Source organism: Dromiciops gliroides, chromosome 3 (assembly GCF_019393635.1).
Source record: "Dromiciops gliroides isolate mDroGli1 chromosome 3, mDroGli1.pri, whole genome shotgun sequence".
In the NCBI taxonomy this organism is placed as follows: Eukaryota; Metazoa; Chordata; class Mammalia; order Microbiotheria; family Microbiotheriidae; genus Dromiciops; species Dromiciops gliroides.
In genome coordinates, this window is record NC_057863.1 from 410,217,634 (window position 1) to 410,244,220 (window position 26,587).

At 37.3% G+C, this 26,587-nt stretch overlaps 1 protein-coding gene across 4 annotated transcripts in view; it reads left to right on the forward strand.

Annotated features, from left to right (window-relative positions):
• HECW2 (HECT, C2 and WW domain containing E3 ubiquitin protein ligase 2) overlaps positions 1–26,587 on the forward strand; it is a 449,127-nt gene that overhangs the window by 383,347 nt on the left and 39,193 nt on the right. For all 4 annotated transcript variants that reach the window (XM_043994321.1, XM_043994323.1, XM_043994320.1 and 1 more), the window contains 3 exons: positions 6,279–6,362; positions 10,987–11,096; positions 24,889–25,009. In XM_043994321.1, coding sequence (XP_043850256.1) covers positions 6,279–6,362; positions 10,987–11,096; positions 24,889–25,009 — 315 coding nt within the window. The remainder of the gene's footprint in view (positions 1–6,278; positions 6,363–10,986; positions 11,097–24,888; positions 25,010–26,587) is intronic.

Below are 26,587 nucleotides of genomic sequence, written 5' to 3' on the forward strand. Positions count from 1 at the left end.
TTATATTCCATGAGATTTTGGTTTGGGGTTTTTGTTATGTTTTGTTTTTTCTGGAGGCAACCTAGTGGTGTAAAAAGTATATGAGACTCGAGGCGGCTAGGTGGCGCAGTGGATTAAGCACCGGCCCTGGATTCAGGAGTACCTGAGTTCAAATCCGGCCTCAGACACTTGACACTTACTAGCTGTGTGACCCTGGGAAAGTCACTTAACCCCCATTGCCCTGAAAAAAAAAAGTATATGAGACTTGTCAGGAAAACCATGCATCAATCGTGCCTCTAGCACTTGCTAGCTGTGGACAAATCCCTTAATTTCTCTGAGTTCTAATTTCTTCTGTTATATAAAAAAAATGAGTATAATAACTGTGCTACCTATTTCATGGAGTTATTGTAAGAATCACATGAATTAATGCATGGAAAACACTTTGCAAAACTTAAAATACTGTAGAAATGTCAAAAATACTTATTTATAATCTCCTAGCACACTTTTTGACTGAAGATTAATTAAATGATCCCTCTGTGCATCAGCTGTTGATTCAGTATTCTGGGCCTTGAGGTGAGTAAAATGCCATCCAGAAAAAGAAGCATCTTTAGGGAATCCCTTTTCCATTTAGACAACGCACAGAGCATCTTCCTTGACAATGGCAATCACCATTGCTAGCATTTGTTCTCTGCTTTATGTGTTGCTTAATTCAGTTCAATTTAGTAAACTCTTATTGAACAGTCACAATGTGCAAGGCCTTAGGATAGGTGTGGCTATATCCCTGCTTCTGTGTTTAGACATTTAAAAATTTGAACTAGATTCAAATCCTGTCCCTGATACCTGTGGTATCTTGGCAACTCATTTAATCTACCTGGGCCTTAATTTCCTCAACTGTAAAATGAGAGGAAGGGCTATATTAAATAGCCTATGGGTCTTATGAAATATTTCCTATTCTCCAGGAGTTTGTATTATGCTTTATTAGTCAGAGAATTGGTGACCAAAAGTATCTCTGTGATTGGGTGTATCAAGGAGTCTTGTATTATCTTAACAAAAGTCTCTTTGTTGGAATTTTTAAGACTTCATTTTGTTATACTGAAGCAATTTTTTTTTGGTAATCAACAAGTAATGAATGCAATAGAATTTGTATCTACTATGTTGTTCAGTCGTTTTTCAGTCATGTCTAACTCTTCATGAACCCATTTGGGGTTTTTTGGGCAAAGATACTGGAGTGGTTTGCCATTTCCTTCTCCAGCTTATTTTACAGATGAGGAAACTGAGGCAAACAAGGTAAAGTGACTTGTCAACTATTTGAGGTCAGATTTAAACTCAGGAAGAAGAAACTTCTTGACTCTAGACTCCACACTCTATCCACTGCCCCACCTAGCTGCCCCTGAATATTTCTCTATCAATTTGGGAATGTGAAACTGTGATCCACTCTAAAGGCTCATCTGTGAAAGACCACCTGCCTCTTCCCTTTTCTTATTTTCATCAATATGTGTAAAAGCAAATCCCATAAAGGGGAATTATGTCTGGGCATTTGCTTTCATCTTCTTGGCTACATTTTAAGAAAGTCATATCATTGACAATCTTTTCCATCCTTTAAGAATTTTCCTGAGGGCAGCTAGGTGGCGCAGTGGCTAGAGCACCAGCCCTGGATTCAGGAGGACCTGAGTTCAAATCCAGCCTCAGACACTTGACACTTACTAGTTGTGTGACCCTGAACAAGTCACTTAACCCTCATTGCCCCGCAAAACAAAAAACCAAACAAAAAAAAAGAAAAAAATAATTTTCCCATCTTTGATATAGCTAGAAAATTGATATTCTGAGTACCTGTAAAACTGTATCCCCTCAAGTCTGGATTTCTTCTGTGTGTATTTGGTCAGACCCTTCCCAACTTCTTTTTTTCTTGAGCACAATTTCTGCTTCATATAACATAAGAGCATTAGATCTTAGGGTCCAAATGTTGTTGTTACACTGTCATAATTAATCAGAAGAAAATACAGTTGGAATACTGGCAAATCTTTTCCATTTCAAATCTAATTCTTGTGTTCCTTCCAGTCTCAAATGTCCACACTATTTCCTTCTCTTTTTTTAAAATCAGGACAAAATGTGCCCTTCTCTAGTCCTATGTACTTTTCCTATTCTATATACCCTCTCAAAGATCACTGGATCAGCAATCACATTTATAGGTTATATAAATAGCCTTTGATGTAATTCTTCTAGGTCTCATTGAGGGCAGCTATTTGCTCTCTCACCATCTGGGCATTTATCTTGCTTTTCAGTTTCAATTTTTGTTCTTGATCTGGCTTAGTTGGGTCTCACAAACTAGTCTTTCTATAGATTCATTTCCCTTCTCCCCCCACCCCTTCTCTTTCCCTCCCACTGTTTTATGAGAAAGTTCCAATTATAATCTTCTGTCATGCCCTTCTATATTGATTTACAAATGAACTTGTGTTTTAAACTATTGATTATCCTTGGCTACTATGTCTCATCACTTGACAAGGAGATCAAATGCTTATTTTGTATTTTTAATGATAAACAATTTTATTTAAAGTTTTGAGTTCCAAATTTTGTCCTTCCTTCCTTCCCTTCCTCCCCTGTCCCCTCCCTGAAGTGTTAAGCAATCAGATATAGGTTATACATGTACAATTATGTAAAACATTACCATATTAGTCATTTTGTATTTGAAAACTTGAATAAAATAAAAACAATGAAAGAAAGTGTTTTAGTCTGTGTTCAATCAGTATCAGTTCTTTCTTTGGAGGTGGATAGTATGCTTCATCATTAGTACTTTGGGATTGTCTTGGATCATTGTATTGCTGAGAACAGTTAAGTCATTCACAGTTCTTTATCAAATAAAATTACTGTCACTGTGCACAACATTCTCTTGGTCCAGTTCACTCACTATATATCAATTCATTCAAGTCTTTCCAGGCATTTCTGCTTGTTATTTCTTATAGCACGATAATATTCCACCACCATCATATATCACAGCTTGTTTAGCTTTTCCCCAATTGATGGGCATTTCTTTGATTTCCAATTCTCAGCCACCACAAAAAGAACTGCTATAAATATTTTTTGCATAAATAGGTCTTTTTCTCTTTTTTGGGATGTCTTTTGGATATATAAACCTAGCAGTGGTATTGCTGGATCAAAGGCTATGCACTTTCTATAGCCCTTTGGCCATAGTTCCAAAATGCTCTCCAGAATGGTTGGACCTTTTCACAACTCCAACAACAGTGTATTGGCATCCCAGTTTTCCCACATTCCCTCCAACATCCAATATTTTCCTTTTTTTATTATATTTGCCACTCTGATAGGTGTGAGGTGATACCTCAGAGTTGTTTTAATTTTATCTCTTATCAATAGTAATCTAGAGCATTTTTTCATATGATCATAGATAGCTTTGATTTCTTTGTCTGAAAACTACTTGTTCATTTCCTTTTGACCATTTATTAATTGAGGAATGACTTGTATTTTTTATAAATTTCATTCAGTTCTCTATATAGTTGAGAAATGAGACCTTTATCAGAAATACTTATTTCAAAAAAATTCTTTCCCAGCTTTCTGCTTCCCTTATACTCTTGGTTACATTAGTTTTGTTTGTGCAAAAACTTTAATTTTATATAATCAAAATTATCTATTTTATATTTTGTATTGGTTTCTATATCTTTTTTAGTTCTAAATTCTTCCTCTTTCCATAAATCTGACAGATAAAGTATGCCATGCTCTCTTATTTTGCTTATGGTATCACCCATTATGTATAAATCATGTACCAATTTTGACCTTATTTTAGTATACATTATGAGATGTTGATGTATACTTAGTTTCTGCCATACTGTTTTCCAGTTTTCCCAGCAGTTTTGATCAAATGCTTTTTGACTGATGCAGTTTCTTTTGCCCTTCTTATTGTGACATTTGATTCTGAGACTGATGGAAATTCTCTAAGAAATGGTAATATGAGATTCAGTTCTTTTAGTTTTATCTATTTCTCATTTTTTCAAACTTGACAGCTTATTGAATTAGATCAATATAGAGTTGTTATAATTACATGCAGTGTCTTATCTTGATAAGATATACTTTTCTACTTGTAGTTTAGTATCTATTTTAGCCTTTGCACTAACCTGTCTATGTTTTGACTCTCTCTTCTGTAACCAGTTGTTACATGTCTATTAAGATGTTGTCAATTTTATTTTTGGTGATATCATTCACTGCTTGCTATGCCCAGTGCCTTCCAACTCACCTCTTGGAGAAAGTGCTCATGATATATAGGCATGAGGCTCCTAAGTAATTTGTAGACCTTGGTCACTTTCATTTCTTAATCCTGAATTACATTTTCCAATGAATGTGTGTGGGTTTCTTTGGGGTTTTGCCATTTTATCTTGTGCCTGTCTTTTTCATTGTAGTCACTACATACTTAGAAGTGTGCTAACTTGGCTTGGATAATTTTGTCAAATTTTTGATCCTTTACCCTCTACAAGACATTTTAGTGTATAAGCTACAACCTCTTGTTTGCAGTCCCCTTACATAGAGCCTAATTAGGAGCCCTGAAAGGAGAGCTGATGCAATGTCACATGACATAATGCTTTCTGAGGCCATTGAATACATGAAAAAACCAACTTCAACTTCTGTAATTTCCTCTCTGGTGAACTATCAGGCTTCCATTTTGCTCCAACTTCCTAATGTCTTATGGTTACATTTATAGGGAGAACGTCAATGTGTGTATGATTAATTTCCTTCAGTAATATTTTGATTCATTGCTTGTTGGACACTGATTTTAAATTTAGAACAGCAAGATTAAATTAATGTTTGTAGATTGTCTAAAACCCTCTGTCCTCTTTTATTCAATTGTCATTATAGAAGTGGAAGGGAGCCACATAGGACTGTGGATTATTTAATATTTCTTTCTTTTGGGTCTTCATGGTCAAATAACTTACCTCAGAGCCAACCTATTACTATCGGGTTCTCTTTACTTAGTGAGGCCACTTCTTAGACAGCTGGAACAATCTGTCATTTTGATCATACCAGAAGCCATTACAGCTTGGGAGAACCTTCCAGATCTAGTTCTCGGCTGGTATAGCCTTCAAGAACCTGAGTCTCCTCCATTTCATGATGACTCAGAGTAGGCTTTGGTGCTCAAACATCTAATGGATCTAAATCAATTTCTATTTATAAACTGGAAGTTTATTTTATTGTTACTAAAAGAACAATGGAATGAATATATCATAAGTAGGATAAGGACTTCTATCAGCTTTTTTTACAGGGCAATGAGGGATAAGTGACTTGCCCAGGATGATACAACTAGTAAGTATCAAGTGTCTGAGCCTGGATTTGAACTCAGGTCCAGGGCTGGTGCTTTATCCACTGTACCACCTAGCTGCCCAAAGCATATCCTTTTTTTTTTTTTTTTACATATAAGGTATTTTATTTTTTCCGTTACAGGTAAAGATAATTCTCAACTTTTGTTTATACAAGCTTTACAATTTCAGATTTTTCTCCCTCCCTCCCCACCCCAGACAGCAGGTAATCTGATATAGGTTATATCTATATATCTATATACATATACATATAGATATATATACACACACACATATATATACACATCAAAGCATATCCTTTTAAAAGATCCCTTTTAGGGGGCAGCTAGGTGGCGCAGTAGATAGAGCACTGGCCCTGGATTCAGGAGGACCTGAGTTCAAATCCAGCCTCAGACACTTGACACTTACTGTGTGACCCTGGGCAAGTCACTTAACCCCGATTGCCCTGCAAATAAATAAATTAAAAAAAAAAAATAAAAGATCCCTTTTGTAAGTAGCAACCTGATCCTGAATACTGCTGGGAAGACAGTATCATGAATTATAGTGACATGAGAAATTTATTTCCATTAGTTGAATGGTTCTGCTACCTGAAGCAGCTCCAGCATCAGAGATGATGGCAACAGAAAACACTTTCATTTCAGGTCTTAGGTTAGAAGCTTCTCTTCCTCCCATGGAATTGGCATGACTAGGTTAAAAAAATGGTTTCTAGGGGCAGCTAGATGGAGCACTGCATGGAGCCCTGGCCCTGGATTCAGGAGGACCTGAGTTCATATCTGACCTCAGACACTTTACACTTACTAGCTGTGTGACCCGGGGCAAGTCACTTAACCATTATTGCCCCCCCCAAAAATGGTTCCTGGAAAATAAGTGATGAAGAGAGGGGTCATCTTGTTCTATTTTATGCTTTTTTCCTTATTACTCTGCTTTATGTTGCCTTGTTATTCACAAGATATATTAGGAACTGTTTCTTTACTTGACTAGGGAGAAGATTCAGTTTATCCGGACAGAGGGGACACCTGGACTGGTACGGCTTTCCAGTGATGCTGATCTTGTAATGTTGCTAAGGTAGGTAACTTCTCTGACCCTTAGCTCTTGAGGTAGATGTTTCTTTGATTGTTTGTTGCAAGGCAAGTGTGTAATAGGTTATGAATTGGTCACAGATGGCTCCATGAGGATGAATTGTCATAGGAGACTTGGTTAATTTAGTCCAACTTTGTCAGCATGATGCAGAGAAAAGAAATTCACAGAATTAGGCATAGAGGAGACTTCAGAAGTTCTCTAATCTGACTTCTTCATTTTGAAGATGAGGAAGCTAAGATCAAAAGGCAAGCAGGTAGCAAGCATCAGGGCCAAGAGTGGACCACAAGTCTTTTGACTCTAAATAAAGTAATTTATTCCACTCTATGAAACAGATCTGAAATCAGAGTCTGGTGTTTAAACACTGCCATCTTGGGTCAATCACTATTTATCATGGCCTTGGGTTAACTCATTTCTAAAATGAAGGAACTAGACTAGAGGAACTTGATTTGGAATTAGGTCTAAATTTATGATCATTTCAAGGTGATGTTTGCATTATTATTACTATTTATTTATTTACTTATTATATATTATTGGGAGAAGAAGTAGAAAGGGATGGAAAGATAAAAAAGGCAAAATTCTACGAAGGGAATACAGTCCACTGACAGTCCAGACTAACTCTTATTCAGGGGAGGAATTAGAAGAATGAATAATTATAGCCTTTCAGAGCAAACTAAGATCACTGTCACTTTTCACTGTTGTATATATCCCCCAAATGTGCTTTGCTCCCCTTTGCTATTTCAACATATTCATTTAGTTGTGTAGTTTGGAGAATTTATGTGTGGAAATTTGGGACTTGAGGTATCATTTTGCCAGTAATGCTGAATACCAACTTGAAAGTTCTTAAGCATGCTGACCAATTTTGTCTCCATTGTTGTTGATAAGGCTTGCTGTAATTGGAGAGAAGTGAAAAGAAGTCATTAATAATCACCGTCATTTATACATTTATAATCTGTCTAGAAAAGGGTAATCATTATATAGGAAGTCCAACACTAACCATAGAACAAACAAAAACTCTTACTAAGCCATTCAAGAAATGCAAAATTGATTCCAGGGGTAAATAAGATCTTTAGTGTTACTATTGTGGCCAAGTGCATCCCAGCTGATTCTGGTACTTGGTTGTCTGATACCTCACAGAATCACAGAATTTGAGAGGTAGAAGAGAGTTCAGTGACCAGGTAATCCAATCCTATGGCAAGTGGTCATCCAGCTTCTGCTTGAAGGAAGAGTCCAGCTTTATCCAATAAGGGAGTCTCTAAGCAACCCATACCACATTGTTCAAGCCCTAATTGTTAGGAGGCTTTTTGTTTTTTGATTTTTATTTATTCCTCTGACATTAAACCTAAATTAGACTCTTTGCAATTCTCATCCCTTTCTCCTAGCTCCACCTCAAACTACTTAGCTCTAAAACTAAAATGAAATTATATTGTTCTTCCTTGTGGAGTAGTTGAATTTTGTTTAATAAAGAATATACAGATCCTTTCCCCAATGTGGTGTGCTACTTGATAATATTTCAAGGAGCGAAACCCATGAAAAATGCCAGCAAAGGGAATAACTAAATTTAGTTTTAAATCTTCACACAGGTGCCATGGCATCTAATTTAAGATTACAGCAAGTAGTTTGTAGGGGAAAATAAGTCAGCCTCTTATGACTGTTATAGATGAAGTTAATTTAAGAGGTAGCTCCTGAAAGATAGCATTTCACTGATATTCAGATTTGAAATTACTATCTACTAAGTACAGAAAACTACACTGTTTGCTTTGGGGGATAGTAAAGTTGGAACTCTTGCCATAATGATGATTATTATGTTAATAAAATAACTGCCTGGAAATATAATTTTAAGCATATTAAATAGTTGAAAACCACTCTTATGTAATGGGTGGAGCCTTGGGGTCAAGAAAGCTTGGGTTCATATACCACCTCTAACATGTATAAACTATGTGACCATGGGCTCAGTGCCACAGGCAGCTTTCTAAGATTATAAATTGAAGATGAGTTGCGAATTTGGATTAGTGGAGGGAATGTTCATCCAGGAATTTCCTACATTAATGAAATCATCAGTCGACAAATATAAATAAGTCTGCAATAGGTCTCTCTATAGTCAACATGTAGTCCTTGAACATACCTTTCAAAACATGTTCAACAACTTCAGTAGAGGAAGCTCTTTCAAGCCAAATTATAAAGGAGTTATAAGAGAAGATAAATGTTTCAAAATATCATGTATTTTCATCAGTTCTAAGAGGTTTACTAATGATTCTCCAAATAGCCACTATTTCTGATAGATTGTATTTTAGAGAGACTGTAGACAGACAGACAGGTTGTTTTTTTTTTAGCATAAGACATAGTGTATTAGGTATTTAGGGGGAAAAGTTGTGTGCATTCATGTGTATTCTATGCATTCTACCACATTTTGGTCATTCCCCATATCATTTATGTAACAACAGTCAAGCTGGAACACAACTGCTCGATTTCACTCAACACATCCTGGTTTGCATCACCCAAATCTAAATGGAATGAGTTTATTCTTGGAAACAGGAAAAAAAATGTGTCATAGCCAAACTGATGAAAATACCAGTCATCATCTACACTTTAACGAGCTTCAGGGTAGGATGCTAAATATTTTAAGCCATGTTATTGTTCAGATGATTTGTGCTTTGGAAGAGTACAAAAGTTGATAGATGTCTTCCCCATTACTTTTTTTAGCCAAATGATTTTGAAGTTCATTCATATAGAAAGAACAAGTTAATATTTTTTCCTGTGGAAAATAAAGATACTTTTTAAGACTCATGAACATTTTAGAGAAAGGGAAGAAAAGTTACCAAATACAATAGTTCCCTAACTGAAAAGGAAAATATAAGACTTTAGATAAGAATGGTAATTTGTTTTTACTTCTAGGATTTTTATTGGGTGATTCATTTCTAATATGCAACTCAGCACACCTGGATGGTTAATCACTGTGTCATGGTGATAATGACTGGAGATTGGAAAGTTGCCTTCATAACTTTAGGCCTCAGTTCTTCAGCATTTATTTTTTATTCTATTTTGAAGTTTCAGTGATTTAATTGATGCTCAGATTATTTATCCACAAATAAAAGGGTATGGGAGAATGTGCCTTTCCATTTAGTTATATTACTTAAAAGGAAAATAATTTGTGATAAAGAGGAAAAGATTATGATAAAACTGCAATTTCAAGATTATTGCTCTAGGGAATAATTCCAATTTAGAATAAATCTTTTCCTCCTCACTGTGTGTTTTACATGAATAGTGGATTCTAAATGGACTAGCTTGAGCTTATTATAGCTCATTCAATTTCATCAGTCCTTTCAAAGATTCATCTCATATAAAATATGCTCCAACCCTGTAGATAAATCCTTTTAAAAGAAGCAATTTCAGTACTCATCTTTATAATAATTAGTTATTGGATTTTGTCAGTAAGCAGGGAAGAATGCACATGATACTTTCTCTAGATTGAAAGAATAAAAATAGCATGTGGATATATATTTCTGCATTCTGTAAAAGCTACTATTGTAAAATCTTTGTGCATGTCTGTATCTCTCTTGAGATAGTGAGTATTACAAACCCACTCAATTCTCCATCATTATAATTTTTTAAAAAGAAAGCCTAGGGTTACTATATTCCAAGATACTCCTTAGGCATTAATTAATATCTTTGGAAGAATAGTATAAGCAGAACCATTCTGAAGGGAAAATAATCATACTGACCATACTAATGTTGTCTTTTCACACATTTATAAAAGTAGGATGAAATAAAACAAATGGAAGAGTTAATTATTTATAGAGAAAAAAGAAGGCCAAGAAGAAAATGGGCATATTTCTTATCTATAATAATAATAATAAGCACTTAAAGTACTCTTTAATATTTAAAAACCATTTTATAAAATTGTGTCATTTTATCCTTACAATAACTGTAGGAGATAGGAGATATTATTATCCCCATTTTACAGATGAGGAAACCGAGGGAAACAGAAGTTAACGGATTTGCCCAACAACATATAGCTAATAAATGTCTGAGTCTGAATTTGAACTCAGGTCTTCCTGATACCAGATCCAGTATTTTATACAATGCACCATCTAGCTACAGTGTAAATATTTTGACGGCAGGGGCTATGTTTTCGATTTCTTTATGATCTCAACAATACCTAGCATACAGAAAAGCAATCAAACTATTCTATTCCTTTGATTTGCTTTTGTTTTTCCCCCAAATCTTGAAGCCCTGATGTAATATGGATTAAAATTTAACACTTAAAATCCAGAAATACATCGTTTAAGTGAAAATAGTTTTATTTCAGAGTTTGGATGAGTGTTGCATATAATTGGTTTAAAAAAAAACTCTCACAAACAAATGTCCACCTTTAAAAAAAGGACTCAAAAAGACTTTTATTTTCCTTCGCAAAAATAACATGAAAGAAAGCAAAGATGAAAGATACCTCCCCTGGTAAGATGGACATAACATAAGTCCTATGGAATGGAAGGAGAGTGATGCTTATAGTAATCACATCGTGTTAGAGTGAGATTAACTATCATATTCAGAATTTTAAAAGTAATGAATGTTGGCCTCTGGTGGTAAATTTCTTCTCTCTGGTCTTTCTCAGTTTATTTGAAGAAGAGATAATGTCATATGTGCCTCCACATGCCTTACTCCACCCCAGCTATTGCCAGTCCCCGAGAAGTTCCCCTGTGTCCTCACCTCAGAACTCTCCAGGTAAGTTCAAGTGGTACTTGGGAAGTGAGTACTGACATTAGAAGTCCTGTCTTTACCAAGGACAAGTGAGGGATTAGTTTGGGAAGACATTTTAATGGTTATCACATGAGTAATTCGTTGGTTAAGCTGGCATTTCTTAGATCTTTAAAGTTATCTCTAAATTTACTTATGATGGACAAAGAGATAGCAAGATTCCAGAGCATGAAATAAACTGCCAATAGTGTGACATGCTCATTGGTCACTTTGTTTTTGTTTGGATAAATTATGTTCAGTATTATGCAACAATGAAAATTACCTTTGTAAATTTAAGTTTATTCATGTGCCATGAAAATTACCCATTATTGTTTTGGGGGATCTCAAATAATCTGTTCTCATTCAGGAGGCCATTTTTATGAAGAAAAAAAATAATGTTTCTGCTAGGGAATGATCTCTAAATACTTCAACAACTCTATGATTTCAATGATAGAGGCACCACCTCCATTGGTACAGGTTATGACCTATCTATCTCTTCTCATACTATGTTATTCTTGTTCATGTCCTTCTATAGATCTCTCATAGAATATCTACCTAGTCTGCTCAACATTCTTTTGGTACCAGTGTAATACTGATATTGTCTATCTTCCATCCTTTGCTCCTTTTACTACTTGACAAGCTGACCTGTGATCATGCATTTCCTGGATATCTTGATTGCCACTTCTTATACATGAATCACTGTTAATAGGGTACAGCCTACTTATATACCAAAAACCTGATTCTGAGATGGCTTACTTCCAAATACTATTGATCAATAGAATGTGTAAAGTCATTCCCATATCTTTCTCCATTGCTTCTTGGGTTATTTCATCATTCCTAATGGTCTTTACCTTAATAACAACTTCTACTAAATCTAAATATTTGTAATTCTCCTGACGCTAAAAGTCCTAAGTTATTGAAGTGATACTAGATGTTTGGCAGCTCATGTCAGCCAAGAATATGTTTCCCATTCCTGTTTTCTAAGACCCATAAGCCCAATGACTATTTAGAGTTGGAAAGGACCTCAAGAGATCATGTAATGAAACCCCACCCCCCTCATCTATAGATGAGGCAAATCAAGCTAAGAAACCATTTGAATTCTGTGAATTCTTTTTTTAATGCTAGCTCAGGTTTCTCTATAATAGGTACTTCAAAGATTGTCACACATTCAGTCCTTCATTTAGAATTCTAAGCTAATTATGGGATGATGGAAAACTTTAAGTTAACATAATTCATCTCCACAAAACAACCATAAGATCATCAGTCTTTACTCTGGATAAATTGGGGAGTAGAAATGGAGGTTCATCAAAAGCAGAGATTGAGAAGAAACAATAATGAAGAGAAACAAAAAATTACCAAGATGCCCAGTCCCAACACTGATAATTTCTTATTTAGTGTTTTAGAAGTTAGTTGCTTCGAGGCAGCTAGATGGCACAGTGGATAAAGCACCGGCCCTGGATTCTGGAGTACCTGAGTTCAAATCCGGCCTCAGACACTTGACACTTACTAGCTGTGTGACCCTGGGCAAGTCACTTAACCCCAATTGCCTCACTAAAAAAAAAAAAAAAAAAGAAGAAGTTAGTTGCTTCTTATTTAAGATACTTTCATTTTAAAGTACCTAAAATCCATCAAGCATCAGTCTCGGATAAATTATACAAAGATCACATATGAAAGACATATCTACAGAGTTGAACTTTATGTTGGGATGAAATGCATTCAGGAGTCTAAGATTTAGGATAATATATTTTCCAAGAATATGTATAACCAAGATATCATGACATTAATAGGAATATTTGGGTGCTTTTTAAACTTTAGAAAGAATGATCTTTATATTTTTGGCAGTCTCTTTCGTTCTTCAAGTTGATATGTATTGTATGATACCAAAGGAAATCATTAGAACTGATTTCACACCCTAAAGAATTAGGATCACTTAACACTATTTTTCTGGTGGAGATTCTTAAGAGTATTTTTAATCGATTAAAGTTTCCTTTTGAAATTATCCCTTGGGTTTTTGAGAAAGCAGCATTTCCAACAGACCCAAAGAAGTTTGAACTCTTTTCTCTTGACTAGAATTTCACCTCTTCAGGCTAAAAAGAAAATAATATTGTTAAAAGTTACTACTATATAATAAAATTTAATGATCATTTTTTAAAATCCCTCTAGATATTTGGTAATCTTTTCAAAGTGCTTCTCATATCAAGTACATTTGCATTTCTACAAGCAAAAATAGTGATAGGAGCTATGGAAAATTTGATTCATTCTCTTTCCAACTGTCAGAATACTCACCTAAAATTTATCAAAATCTTGGAATGGTAACTTTTGTTTTTTGTGGGATAATTCTAATGCCAACCTCAACTATAGCTATGCCAACAGGAAAAGAACTTTTAAAACTTCATATGATTTATTATTCTAAATATGAGACCCAACAGTTTTAGAAACATTTGTAACAGCATGTTATTTTTATTACCATTTAAATAAGGGGGTAAATGTTCTCTTATGTGAACACCTTTCAGATAAATGAAGTTTACCCATTTAAATGTCAAAACCTTTTAATTTTTAATACTTTTTAAATAAAAATCCTGGTTAGGAACACTTCTTTGCCTTCTCAGGATAAGATAAATATGATTCAACTTTTTCTTGATGACTCAGTCATCATTATAACTATCAATAACTGTATTATTGCGAACTATAGTAGCTTAAATGTCATTCCCCTCACTGTCAGTGGCTACTCATGTTGTTTCTCTGTAGCTTTTATTAAATACACACAAATGTGTACAAACATATATACAGATCTATAGATAGACAGATAGATAGAAAGGTAGATAGATAGATAGAAATAGTACTTTCTAGCATAAGAAATTTTAAAAATGTTTGTTGAAATGGTGTACAAAGTAAATGATGGATTCTGAATGATAGTCAGCATCATTTCTACCAAATTGAGTCCTATAACTTCTGAGTTCAAAGGGGCCATGATGTAGGTCATTCCTACAATAGCCCTGGCAAATAATCATCCAAGCTTCCATCAGACTGTCAAATTTACAAATCTAGCCCTTAATTCTCTCTTGAATTCCAGTCCAGTATCTCCATGTGTATGTCCCATAAATTTTTCAAACTCAGTATGTCCAAACATAATTCTCTATCTTCCCCTCTAAATCTTCTCCTCTTCCAAAATTAATATTCTCTTTGAGGACACCACTATCCTCAGTCACCATTCCCATCATGCAGGTTTATTACCTCAGAGTTAACTTCAACTCTTTCCTTTCTCTAACCCACCATATACAACCAGTTGCTAAGTCTTGTCAATTCAAACTTGTGAACATCTTTTCAATCTGTCCGTCTCCACTCTTAGAGTCATCACTACTAGCAGGCCCTTATCCCCCCTTACCTGGCCTATTAAAAGAGCCTTCTAAATGGTTTCCCTGCTTAAAATATTTTCTCTCTCCATTCCACTCTATACACAGTTGCCACAATAATCTTCTTAAAGTCTAGGTCTGATTATATTGGTCCCTTACTCAAGATACTACTGTCACTTCCTTCAAATTGCCCCTGAGATAAAATACAAAATCCTTGGCTTAGTATTTGAAGGCATTTACAGTTGATATCGAGCCTCCCTTTCCAGAATTTCACATTACAACCCTTATACATATATTCTCCCCAAAAATGGCCTCAACTCAGATCTCCTTTGCCACTTCAGTGCCTTTTTTCCAAGCTGCCCCAAATGCCTGGAATTCATTCTCTCCTGACCTTTACCCCTTAGCTTCCTTAAAGGCTCATCTTAAGAAGCATGTCTTGATCCCTTTAGTTGTTAGTGCTTTCCTCCTCTCAAATTGTATTATATTTTTATTTTTTGTGTAAATGTTGCCTCTCCTGACTATAAGCTCTTTGAGAATAGCAGTTATTATTTTTTTTCTTTCCACAGCATCTGGTAAAATGTCTTACACAGAGTAGGGACTTAATAAATTCTTATTCATTGAATCAAATTGAACTCCAGTGCCAGAACATTCATGAACAGGCATTCTTATGGCAATCCCCACCGTTCAGAGATTTGTTTTGCTTGTTTGCTGATTCTCACCTCTATTTTGTATGGTTGAGATTTTTCAAAGCCTAAACTCCATATAATTAGTGTGTAGCCTTCTTTACTGTTTTGTTCAATTATTTTGTTTGCCTTCAGCTAGATTTGGTGCCAACAGAAGATATTTAAATTGGAAAGAGGATTTATATTTTTTAAATAAAAGGATTTGGACACAGGTGGCACCATGAACCTTCCAAGGACTTGACCATGACACTTCCAGGGGCAGAGGCAAGATGGCGGAGAGAAGCCAGGAAGTTGCCTGAGCTCTACCGTGTTTCCTCAAAAACAACATTAAATCAAGCCTCTAAACAGATTCTGGAACTACAGAACCTAAAAAAAGACAGAGAGATGCAATCTTTTTACTTGAGATAATTTAGAAGACTTCAGGAAATATCTGTCTCACTTGGGCAAAAGGAGAGGGCAGCTCAGCACAGCTCCACACAGTGGGAGCTTGGCAGAGCTGAGAGTAGCACAGCTGAGAGTGGCACACCTGAAGGTGGCACAGCTGAGAGCAGTAATAAACTTGCAACAGTGATCCCTGTGCCCCAGGAGCAGACTTCAACTTTATAAGTTTAAAAATAGGAGGGGCATCTAGGTGGTGCAGTGGATAGAGCACCAGCCCTGGCATCAGGAGTGCCTGGGTTCAAATCTGGCCTCAGACACTTAACACTTACTAGCTGTGTGACCCTGGGCAAGTCACTTGATCCCAATTGCCTCATCAAAAAAAAGGCTACAATAAGAGTAAGAAACAAAAAAAGGATCCTTACCACTGACAGCTTCTATGGTGAAACGGAAAACCAAAACACAAACTCAAGTGAGTTAGTCAAAATGCCTACTAGTGAAGACTCAAGTGGGAAGATGATTATGTCTCAAGAACAAAAAGCCTTCTTTGAATAGCTCAAAAAGGCTTTTAAAAATCAGATGAGAGTGATAGAAGAAAAAATGGGAAAAGAAATGAGAGGAATGAAAGTTATACTGGGAAAAGAAACACAGAAATTGACTGAAGAAAATAATTCCTTAAAATATACAATTGGGGGGGCAGCTAGATGGTACAGTGGATAGAGCACCGGCCCTGGAGTCAGGAGTACCTGAGTTCAAATCCAGCCTCAGACACTTAACACTTACTAGCTGTGTGACCCTGGGCAAGTCACTTAACCCCAATTGCCTCACTAAAAAAAAAAAAAAAAAACAATTGGACAAATGGGAGAAAAAATTGGCCAAATGAAAAAGGAGATGCAAAAGCTTACTGAGGAAAATAATGCCAAGGACTTGACCATGGAGTAACCTAGAGGAAAGAGAGTCTCCAACCAAGCTTAGGGCAAAATCAATCCAGATAGATACATGGAAAGGCCCAGGATGGAAGAGTGCCACACACTAGGAGCTAAGGGGAGCCCTTATTTCCCTGGCATTCAGAGATGTCTATCACATTATTCAAATATTCCTAGATAGATGGTTTCCATTGTTGGTTGTTATTGACATAAGAAAAAAAACTATATAGATGACTGCTAAATCTACTTATCCATTAACTATCTGTCTCCTAAAGTCCAACCCTTTATTACCAGTTGCTTGCTGGATGTCACCACCTGGTTGTCCCAGTGGTATTTCAAACTGAAAAAATATCTGAAAGTTTCAATTCATTAACTCTTTCCCCCCAAACCTGTCCTCCTTCCTAAACTATCTATTTCTGTAAAGTGTACTTATCATTGTTCAAGTCACAAAGATCTGCAACCTCTTGACTCTTCGTTCTTCATTCCTCATGTCCAGTTAGTTGCCAGGTCTTGTCATTTCTACTGCCACAACATATCTTACATCTGTTTCTTCTCTCCATTCACAGAGTTACCATCCTTGTTTAGGTTCCCATCAAATGAGATAACATATGTAAAATGTTTTGCAAACCTTAAAGTATTATAGAAATATTAAGGATTGTTATAAGTTGGTTTCCCTAATTCTAGTCCTTCTCCAATGCAATCCACCAAAGTGGTGACAGGTCTACCATGTCACTCCCCTGTTCAAGAAGATTCAGTTGATCTCTTTTGCATCTAGGACAAGAAAATGAATCCTCAGTTGGCATTGAAGGCCCTTCACAATCCAGCTCCAAACTCTTTTTCCGGATGTATTTCCCCTTACTTTTCCTCATATACTCCATTCCAGCTTCTGTTCAAAGCTCAGCTCTAGTATGACCCCTCCATGCTGTCTTCATTCCTCAGTTATTATAATTTCTCCCAAAATTTTGTTGTTGTTCAGTAGTTTCAGTGTCCAATTCTTCATGACCCTGTTTTAGCTTTGTTTGTTTTTGGCAAAGATACTACACTAGTTTGCCATTTCCTTCTCTATGTCAATTAACAGATGAGGAAACTGAGACAAACAGGGTGAAGTGACTTGCCCAGGGTGACATAGCTAGTAAGTATCTGAGGCTGGATTTGAACTCATGAAGATGAGTCTTCTTGACTTCAAGCCCAGCACTCTATGCCCTATGCCACCTAGCTGCCCCCTCTCCTCAAATTATTTTGCATATATGTTATATTCACTTATATTCTTCTATTTCCCCTGATAGAATATAAACTTGAGTACAGGGATGGTTTCATTTTGTGCTTTTTATCTCCAACACTTAGCACGGTGCCTCAGCACATAATATTTGTCAGATAGAATTCTATGTTAAGGAAATTATTGGATTGGATTGTGAATGTGCAACTATGTATGGATGAATTGGCATACTATGAAATATGACCTCATTATGCTATCAGTGCACAAAAAAGTGAATGTTAAAAAGAAATTCCTTCCTACATAAGATGGACAAAAGAAGAGGGATTCGAGTCAATATTTCAGCTATGATTTCATTAGAATAGTAAATTTCTGAATGAGCATACACACACACACACACACACACACACACACACCAATTCAAGTTGGCACTTCTCTAAAGCTTATAGTCTTTTTTTTTTTTTTTTAGTGAGGCAATTGGGGTTAAGTGACTTGCCCAGGGTCACACAGCTAGTAAGTGTTAAGTGTCTAAGGTCAGATTTGAACTCAGGTACTCCTGACTCCAGGGCCGGTGCTCTATCCACTGCGCCATCTAGCTGCTCCGAAGCTTATAGTCTTAGAGAGTGACCTAGAGTGACTTGCCCAAGTCACACCAAACCAGGATGTGTCAGAAACAGGTTTTCCTGGATCTGAGGTCAGCTTTCTATAAATTTCTATCCACTTTACCACACAGCTTCATATTCATAGATAGAGATAGATATATAAACAGACACATGTATATATAACCATATACATATGTATATATGTATATATACACACACAACACACATATTGGGAGAGCATATGTTTTCTTTTTTGCTTTCTTTCTCAAAATGATAAGCATAAACTAACCTACTCATGAGGATACTTTGACTTGGTCTTCTTTCTCTGGTGATGATAATACTGCAATTACATTGGTTCAATCTTCCTGTAATCTGGTTGGTTCCCAAATTATAAGTAATTATTGTATTTGTCCTGGAGTTTCTTGGCACTTCCAGGTGACTTGCAACAAGAACTTGTCATTCCCTGAAAAAATCATTTAGAGGTAATTTTTTAACCATGAAATCATGCATGAGTGATTTTTAAAATTTTTTTTCCATAGTAGAACCATTTGCAAAGGTGTTTGTGGACTTGAAAAGTTTCAGTCCCCAGAGCCTCCAGTATGAAAGTATGCCTAGTATGAAAGTAGAGTTTAGATTCATTTTATGAACTCAGTATTGGTGAAATTGATCATGGCATCTCACACTTTCCTTTATCTCAATGAGGGAAAAGAGAATAGTAGATTTGTCCTTTATTTAATGTTAGCTATTACAAGGGTCCCATTTCATTCTCTTCAATACTGTGAGCTGGCTTCTCTTTCACCTCTAGTCCTGTAACTATAATATCTCCACAGCTCTATACTCTGCCCTTTGTGGGATCCCCACTCCACCCCCACTCCTATACAGCTATTACAGTTTCATATTTCCAAATGGCTATAAGACATTTCCACATGGATGTCCCATCATCACTGAACACTCAACAAGCCTAAAGTTGAACTTACCATCTTTCTCCTGAAACTGACTCCTTTCCCCAACTCCTCTATTATGTCAGGAAGTCATAATCAATATAAAAGCAGACTTGGAGTCTGGAAATCTGGGTTTGAATTTCGCCTGGGAGGATGACTTAAGCTCTCTGGGAGAGTTTGCTATGTAGCCCTTAATGACTGATTTCAACTTCCTTCTGTGAAATGAGGTAAAAATGTTAGCACTAGTTTTGCCTCTCTCAGTTTCAGCTATACGGATTGTTTGTTGCCAATCCAATTTCTCTGATGATATGGTCAACTGAGGAGAGTTCAAAGAGGAAGGGGAGGGGAATCTCTCCGTGCTCATTTCCTCTCCCCTCTATAGCCTTTAATTTGAGGTACAATGGTCTAGTTCCTCAAAGTTCTCCCAAAGCTTAATGGCTTTCTGTTGATATCACCTTTTGTGATATTCCTAGGCATAGAGGCATGTCTAATTCTTTAAACCAGTTACAATACATTTTCTAGTCTGATTTCATCCAGAGACTTGAACCATTTAACTTTTTCCAAAATGAATAAGAACTTGTTTGTACCTAGATTGTACTTTTGATTTATGTTTCTGATTTAATCGAAGGTGGGGGGGGGGGTGGTATCACCAGACAAAGATATCAGGGTAGAGTATCTTGTTATTTAAATTAATTGGAATTGGAATCAGAGACCTTCCTTTTACACTTGGATTATTGCAACAACATCCTAGATGGTCGTTATGGCTTTATTCTCTTTCTTTCCCCTCCATATTACACCCAGACTAATCTTTCTTAAACACTGCTATTATAGTTATAGTCTCCACCCATACCCTCCTCAACAAGCTACAACCGGGATTATAATAAAGATAGGGTAGCTGGGCCTTCAACCTAGATCGTTTAGAGGGTATTGCTGATGTCTAGCTGGCAGTACTTCCCCCAGACCTTTCCACTCTCATCTTTCCCTTCTGCTCAGGCAACACCACTGTAATTCATCCTCTGCCCATCTGGGTGCCCACCTTGAATACTAGCACTATTGCTCTCCTGCCCAACTCATACCCCTAGTAGTTTACTATTTCCTCTTCTTCCTACCCAAACCCCCCCCCCCAAAGCCAGAGAACTTTGTTTTCCACCTTTGGTGAAGCAGCTAGCCACAAGCAGTGCAAGTGAACCTCCTCTCTCCCACCCCTCCAGTGACATTATTGTTTGCCTGGGTGAAGTTTGGGGTTTTTTTTGTTTTTGTTTTGGGGCTTTTTTTGTTGCTGTATCTCTGGTTATAAGGGTTCCCTGCTGTTTACAATATTAAAACCCAAAGCATCTCTCTGACTTTTGTGGCCTTGAGTCCCAAACAATCTGACTCATTTCAACCTATTTAACCTTATTTCCCTACTGTTCCATGCTATAAAATATCTATTTTGTTTATGTGAAGCAACTCACAACACAGTGGATGTTCATTCCTACCTCCCTGCTTCAGTGCTTGCAGTTTTTCCCCAATGCCCCTCCCCACCCAGCTTTTTTTCCCCTCCATTCCAATTATCTAGTTTCTCTTAATCCTTCAAATATCCAAACCAAGACTTGTAACGATTAGAATGATGCCACCTGCTGGAGACTTACTGTAGAAAAGGTCCTCCATGAGGTGAAGGTCTCTGAGGGCAAGACCATTCGTCTTTTCTTTGGTGTCAGGAAGTGACCTTTGCTTATGGGAGGAAGAAAGGGGAGGCTGGCGCTCTGACTCTCTCTCTGTCCTGAGGACTCTGGTGGAGAAGGCAACTAGAAATGTACTCTCCCTTTAATAGACAGATGAATCTAGGCCTTTCCTTCTCTCTTTTCCAAATTCTTATTCTCCTTAATAAATGCTTAAAAGTCTAACTCTTGATAAAGTTTATAAATTATTGGCAACCACTCATTAGATTTTAGACAGACTAGCTAGAATTTTAGCCCTTTACAAACTCTTTTTCTCCATCTGTACTCCTCAAATGTCTACCATTAATGTGAACTCCTTGATGGAAGGTAAAGTGTTTTTGCCTTTCTTTTTATCCTCAGAGGCACATGGGGTGTCCAGGGAGGACTGGCACCTCTGGTATCAGGGCTTGCTGAGCACTTTTCAAGGCAGCTCATCCACCTTTGGTGTTCCCCTTCATCCAACTCTCACCTATGGCTCCAAGAAGCTGTAATAAGTGCAGCAGTCCCACCCCAGTAAATCCTTCTTGGCAGAAGAGCTAAACTAGATCGAAGGTAACCAACAGGCCTCAAATGCATCAGTGAGTTAGGAGGATGGCTACCCCAAGCATGTGAAGACTTCCTCCAATGAAATGATTAGATGAGAACAATTTATTCCAACGGTTATGAAGGCAGCTAAAGCAGGTTCTATGGAACCCTTAAAGATACCAGGATCATCCACTGCATCCCGGGCCATCTCCAATCATTCTGACTTTTGTCTTATCCCTGGACTTTAATGAATGACTCTGAAAGAGAGAGTGAAGCTGATGATTTTGTGCAACTCTGTTCACTTAAATCCAGTTCACACACAAGATATCATCCTGTGGTATCAATGGTCCTTTCAAAAACAAAAGATTAGGGGCAGCTGGATGGAGCAGTGGATAGAGCACCGGCCCTGAAGTCAGGAGGACCTGAGTTCAAATCCGGCCTCAGACATTTAACACTTACTAGCTGTGTGACCCTGGGCAAGTCACTTAACCCCAACTGCCTCACTAAAAAAGAAAAGAAAAAAAAAAAAAAAAGATTAGCAACAACAACAATCCTTAGCGCATAGCTCAGCACCTGCCAACATAGTCAACAACAAACATCCACTGACTGCCACAGGTTCTTCTAGGTGTGCAGTGAAGTGTATAGACTTTATACTTACAAACAGTTGTGCTTATGTAGTCTACCACAAATGATGTGGAACCACTCTTGCAATCACATGGGCATGCTGAAGTCTCCAGTTTCTCCCATGATGTGTTGTAATTCTTCACAACAAACAATAAGTCATGAGGCAAAACAAAGTTCAAGAACCACTGTTTTTTATGAAATTTCACTCAACTACTCCAGCCCGTGTTGATGTCCAATCCCACTCCCCTCTGTAACTCTCCCCTTGTAAAGCACAGAGTCGGAAAGGACTTCAGATATCATGTGGTCCAACCTATACTGGAATAAGAATCCCTCCTACAACATGCCCAACTAATGGTATTCCACTCTCTGTGGGAAGACCACCATTGAGGAACAATTAATAATAATATTAATATTAATAATAATAGCTAAATAAGATTTATATGTCACTTACTATGTGCCAGGCACTGTGCTGAGTGCTTTACATTTATTATCACATCTGGTCCTCACAGTAACCCTGGGAGGGAGGTGCTATTATTATCCCCATTTTACAGATGAAGATACTGAGGCAAGCAGCAGGTAAGTGATTTGTCCAAGGTCACACAGATTAAGTGTTTGCGGTCAAATCTGAACCCAGGTCTTCCTGATTCCAGGCCCAATACTCTATCCACTGCACTGCCTAGCTGTCCTAATAACCCAGTACCTCTTGAGGCAGCCCATTCCATTTTTGTTGTTTAGTCATTTCAGTCACGTCCAACTCTTCATGACCCCATTTGGGATTTTTTTGGCAGAGATACTGGAGTGGTTTGCCATTTCCTTCTTCAGCTCCTTTTATAGATGAGGAAACTGAGGCAAACAGCATTAAGTGACTTGCCCAGGGTCACACAGATAGTAAGTGTCTGCGATCAGATTTGAACTCAGTTCTTCCTAACTCCAGGTCCTGCGCTCTATCTGCTGTAACCTAATGACCCCCCCATGCCACCCAGCTGCCGCCTTTCTATTCTTGGACAACTCTTAATTGTTTGGGATGTATTTCTTACATCACACCTAAATTTGCCTCTTTGTAGCTTTCACTCCCACTTCTGCCTTTGGGGGCCAAGCAAACATGAGCCTGAAGAAAATTCTCCAAGCTAACTATCAATAGTCTTTTTTTTTTTTTGGTGGGGCAATGGGGGTTAAGTGACTTGCCCAGGGTCACACAGCTAGTGTCCAGTGTTTGAGACTGGATTTGAACTCAGGTCCTCCTGAATCCAAGGCCAATGTTCTTTCCATTGCTCCACCTAGCTGCCCCCCTATCCATAGTCTTTTTAACCATTCTTCATGTGGTAGTCTCAAGGACCTATAAGATCCTGTTCTCTCTCTTCAGGATACTGTCCAGCTTATCCATCCCCATTACCTACCACAGTTCCTGGCATAGAGTAGGCACTGAAGAAATGCTTGTCAATAGCCTTCCTAAAATGTGGTTCCCAGAACCAAAGACAATCCTCCAGATACAGTGTTCATGAGGTGGAGAACAGCAGGATTATCTATTGCATCCCATCACTGTGCATTTATTTGTTCTCTGATCTTTTCACATGTGCTAGCCATGCTTCCCTGGCTACAGTATCAGCTTCTCCGGGGCAATACTGTCCCATACTTTAGAATACCAACAGAGAGTTGGTCATTCAATAAACACTTGTGAATTGATTTGTTCATTCAGTATATATTTGTTATTGAATGATCAGTAGAGGCAGCTAGGTGGCAAAGTATATAGAGATCTGGACCTGAAGTCAAGAAAACCTGAATTCAAATATGTCCTTAGCTTTTTACTGCCTCAGTTTCCTTTGTGGTAAAATGGAAATACCACCCAGAGTTGTGGTGAGTATCAAATGAGATCCTATTTGTAGAGTGCTTAGCACAGTGCTTGGCACAGAGTCGGTGCTTAGTAAATATGTTTCCTTCCTTCCTATTGTCTAATTAAAAAGTATGTATCTTTTTTTGTTTTATTCATTTTGTGGGAGATTTTGTTTTCTGACATCCACATTCCATCTCAGTTTTGTGCCCCAGCTTGTCAGTCATCCTTATGACACTAAATGAGCTTCTCATGAAAAGGAAGTAGGTAGGGCCCCTTATACTGTTCATTAGCAATGATTACTTACTGTTGAATGACATTTAACACCCCTGTGCTGTTTCCCACCCAGAAGTAGTGTCCTTGGCAGTAATGTCAGTTCCTGGTTTTATGTCAGGATTAAGTTTTACCCTATAAAATGTTTTGCTTTTTCTTATATAATTATGTGTCTGAATTCACTTTTAGCAATGGGGCATGTCTGACAGAAGTTGATTTTATGGGGGAGTTCAGGGAGAATTATGAAAAGAAAATCCATTATTCTTGGCCTGTTGTCCCACATTCTTTCATACTGTAACTCCCTGTCAAGTTACCATTATATCATCCCAGCATCAAGCTGAGAGATTCCACACACTGAACAGTGGCCCATTGGAGCTGAGTTACTTGTCTGACTCATGTTGGTTTGGGCTAAAGAAAAGAACATATTTCATTAACACATTCTTACTGTTTTGTCTATTAAAATGCAGAGTTTATAATTATTGACTAACATTGATATAATGACATATCTTGCAAAGAAAGCATCACTTGAGAGCTCTGTTAACTTTAATTATGCCTTCAACTTTAAAAGAGATTAAAAGGACATGTTAAATATGTGATCAGCTTTACTTTATAATTTTGTTCTTGAAACGGTAGCAGTCCTTTTTAAAATGATGACTTCTGGGAAGAGTTTTCACTGTGCTGGTTACCTAAGGCTGTGCAATTCTGGTTCATCCTCTTTATGTCATTTGCTACAGGTACGCAGCGTGCCAATGCTCGAGCGCCCGCCCCTTACAAACGAGATTTTGAAGCCAAACTAAGGAACTTCTACAGGAAGTTGGAAACTAAAGGGTATGGACAAGGACCAGGGAAGTTAAAGTAAGTAACAGTGAATGTGGAACCAGATTCGTAGATGATCAAAGAATTACCTGTGTTTGGGAAATCACTAAATCGAGACTGAATGACTATGACCAGGCTTTGCCTTAGTCTCCCATTGGTGTCCTGGAATATTTGAATGGGAGCATTATTCATACACCTGAATTCTGAGAATAAGTGCCATTAAATCTTAAGCTTTTTTATTGCTTTAAAATACAACCCCTCACTGTGTTGCTAGAAAAAAATTACAGCTGGAGAGAGAACTGTATTTTTTCTCTTCTTAAAATTACATCTTTTCTCAAACACTCATACAATGTATGCTCCAGATGCTTTTCAACATGTCATGAATTAAATTTTACTATCACCCAAGTTCATCCATAAGCATTAATAGCTTTCATCTTCAGTTCTTGTTACACAATAAAAAATAATAATAGCTCACGTTAATAAAGAACCTTACAATTTACAAAGAAATTTTAAAATATCCTAAGTGATTGAGGAATGTTATTATTCCCTTTCCTTATTCAGCTTTCTTCATATTTGGGCCTACTAGCACAGCCATATGGTTATGCCAAGAATAAGTTTTCCCTCTCTATTTTGAGAGTATAGGTAGGGGGGAAATTATGATTACATCATTTGAGACTGTCAAAAGAAGGGAATTTTACTGCTCTTGATCACTTTCAGCCATCCAAATAAATCAATGATATAGGAAGTAGCTTCTGGTTAGTGTTCAAGGTCATATTTCTGGACCACAGCCCCATTTGAAGACCTCTTGGCCTCAGAGAGAAGTCCTATTTCTCCCCAATCCCAAACTTTTTCCCAGCTGCTTACAAGGTAGCAAGAGACATGTGATAATTTGTATATAATTCATAATTCTCACATTTATATATAAAGCATTTTCACATATATAATCTTGTTTGATCCTTGCCAAAAGCCTGTAAAGATAAGGAGGGTATATATTATTATTCCTATTTTATAGACGAGGCTCAGAGAGCTAATTTTCCCAGGGTAACATATCTTAGTAAGTGGCAGAACCAGGACTCGGGGCCAAGTGCTCCCAATTCAAAATTCTCTGGTATACTCATGCTGCCTTAGGAATTTTACAAAGCAGCAGTAGCTACTTCTCATTCTTTGACTGCTGCCATGGACTTTCTTTTGCGTTGAATTCTTCGACAAGAGGAAAGCTAGAAACATCTTTCTTATTTCTCCTATTACCAGATGACCAAGTTATTAGTATCAGGCAGCCCAAGACACTGTTACACCCAATTGAAACCAAGGACATAAAGACCCCAAAATGCACCTAACTGAAGCTGCCTCTTAGTTACTTGGGGTTGGTGAGGGAAGGAGAGAAGAAAAGCTTTGGGGGGTGCCCCCAGTGTCCATCACTCATCCAGCAGTCAAGTAAAAATGCCATTGTTTACCTGGGAAAATCAGAGGTGATTGCTGGTGGTAGGCAGAGAGCAGGAAGGTGGTGGGTATGGGGTTAAGGACCATTATTTGGGCATTTATCAAAACAAAAGCAAATCTTACCATCTATCATGCACATGAGAAGAATCCTGATACAATGGAAAAGACTGAAATTGT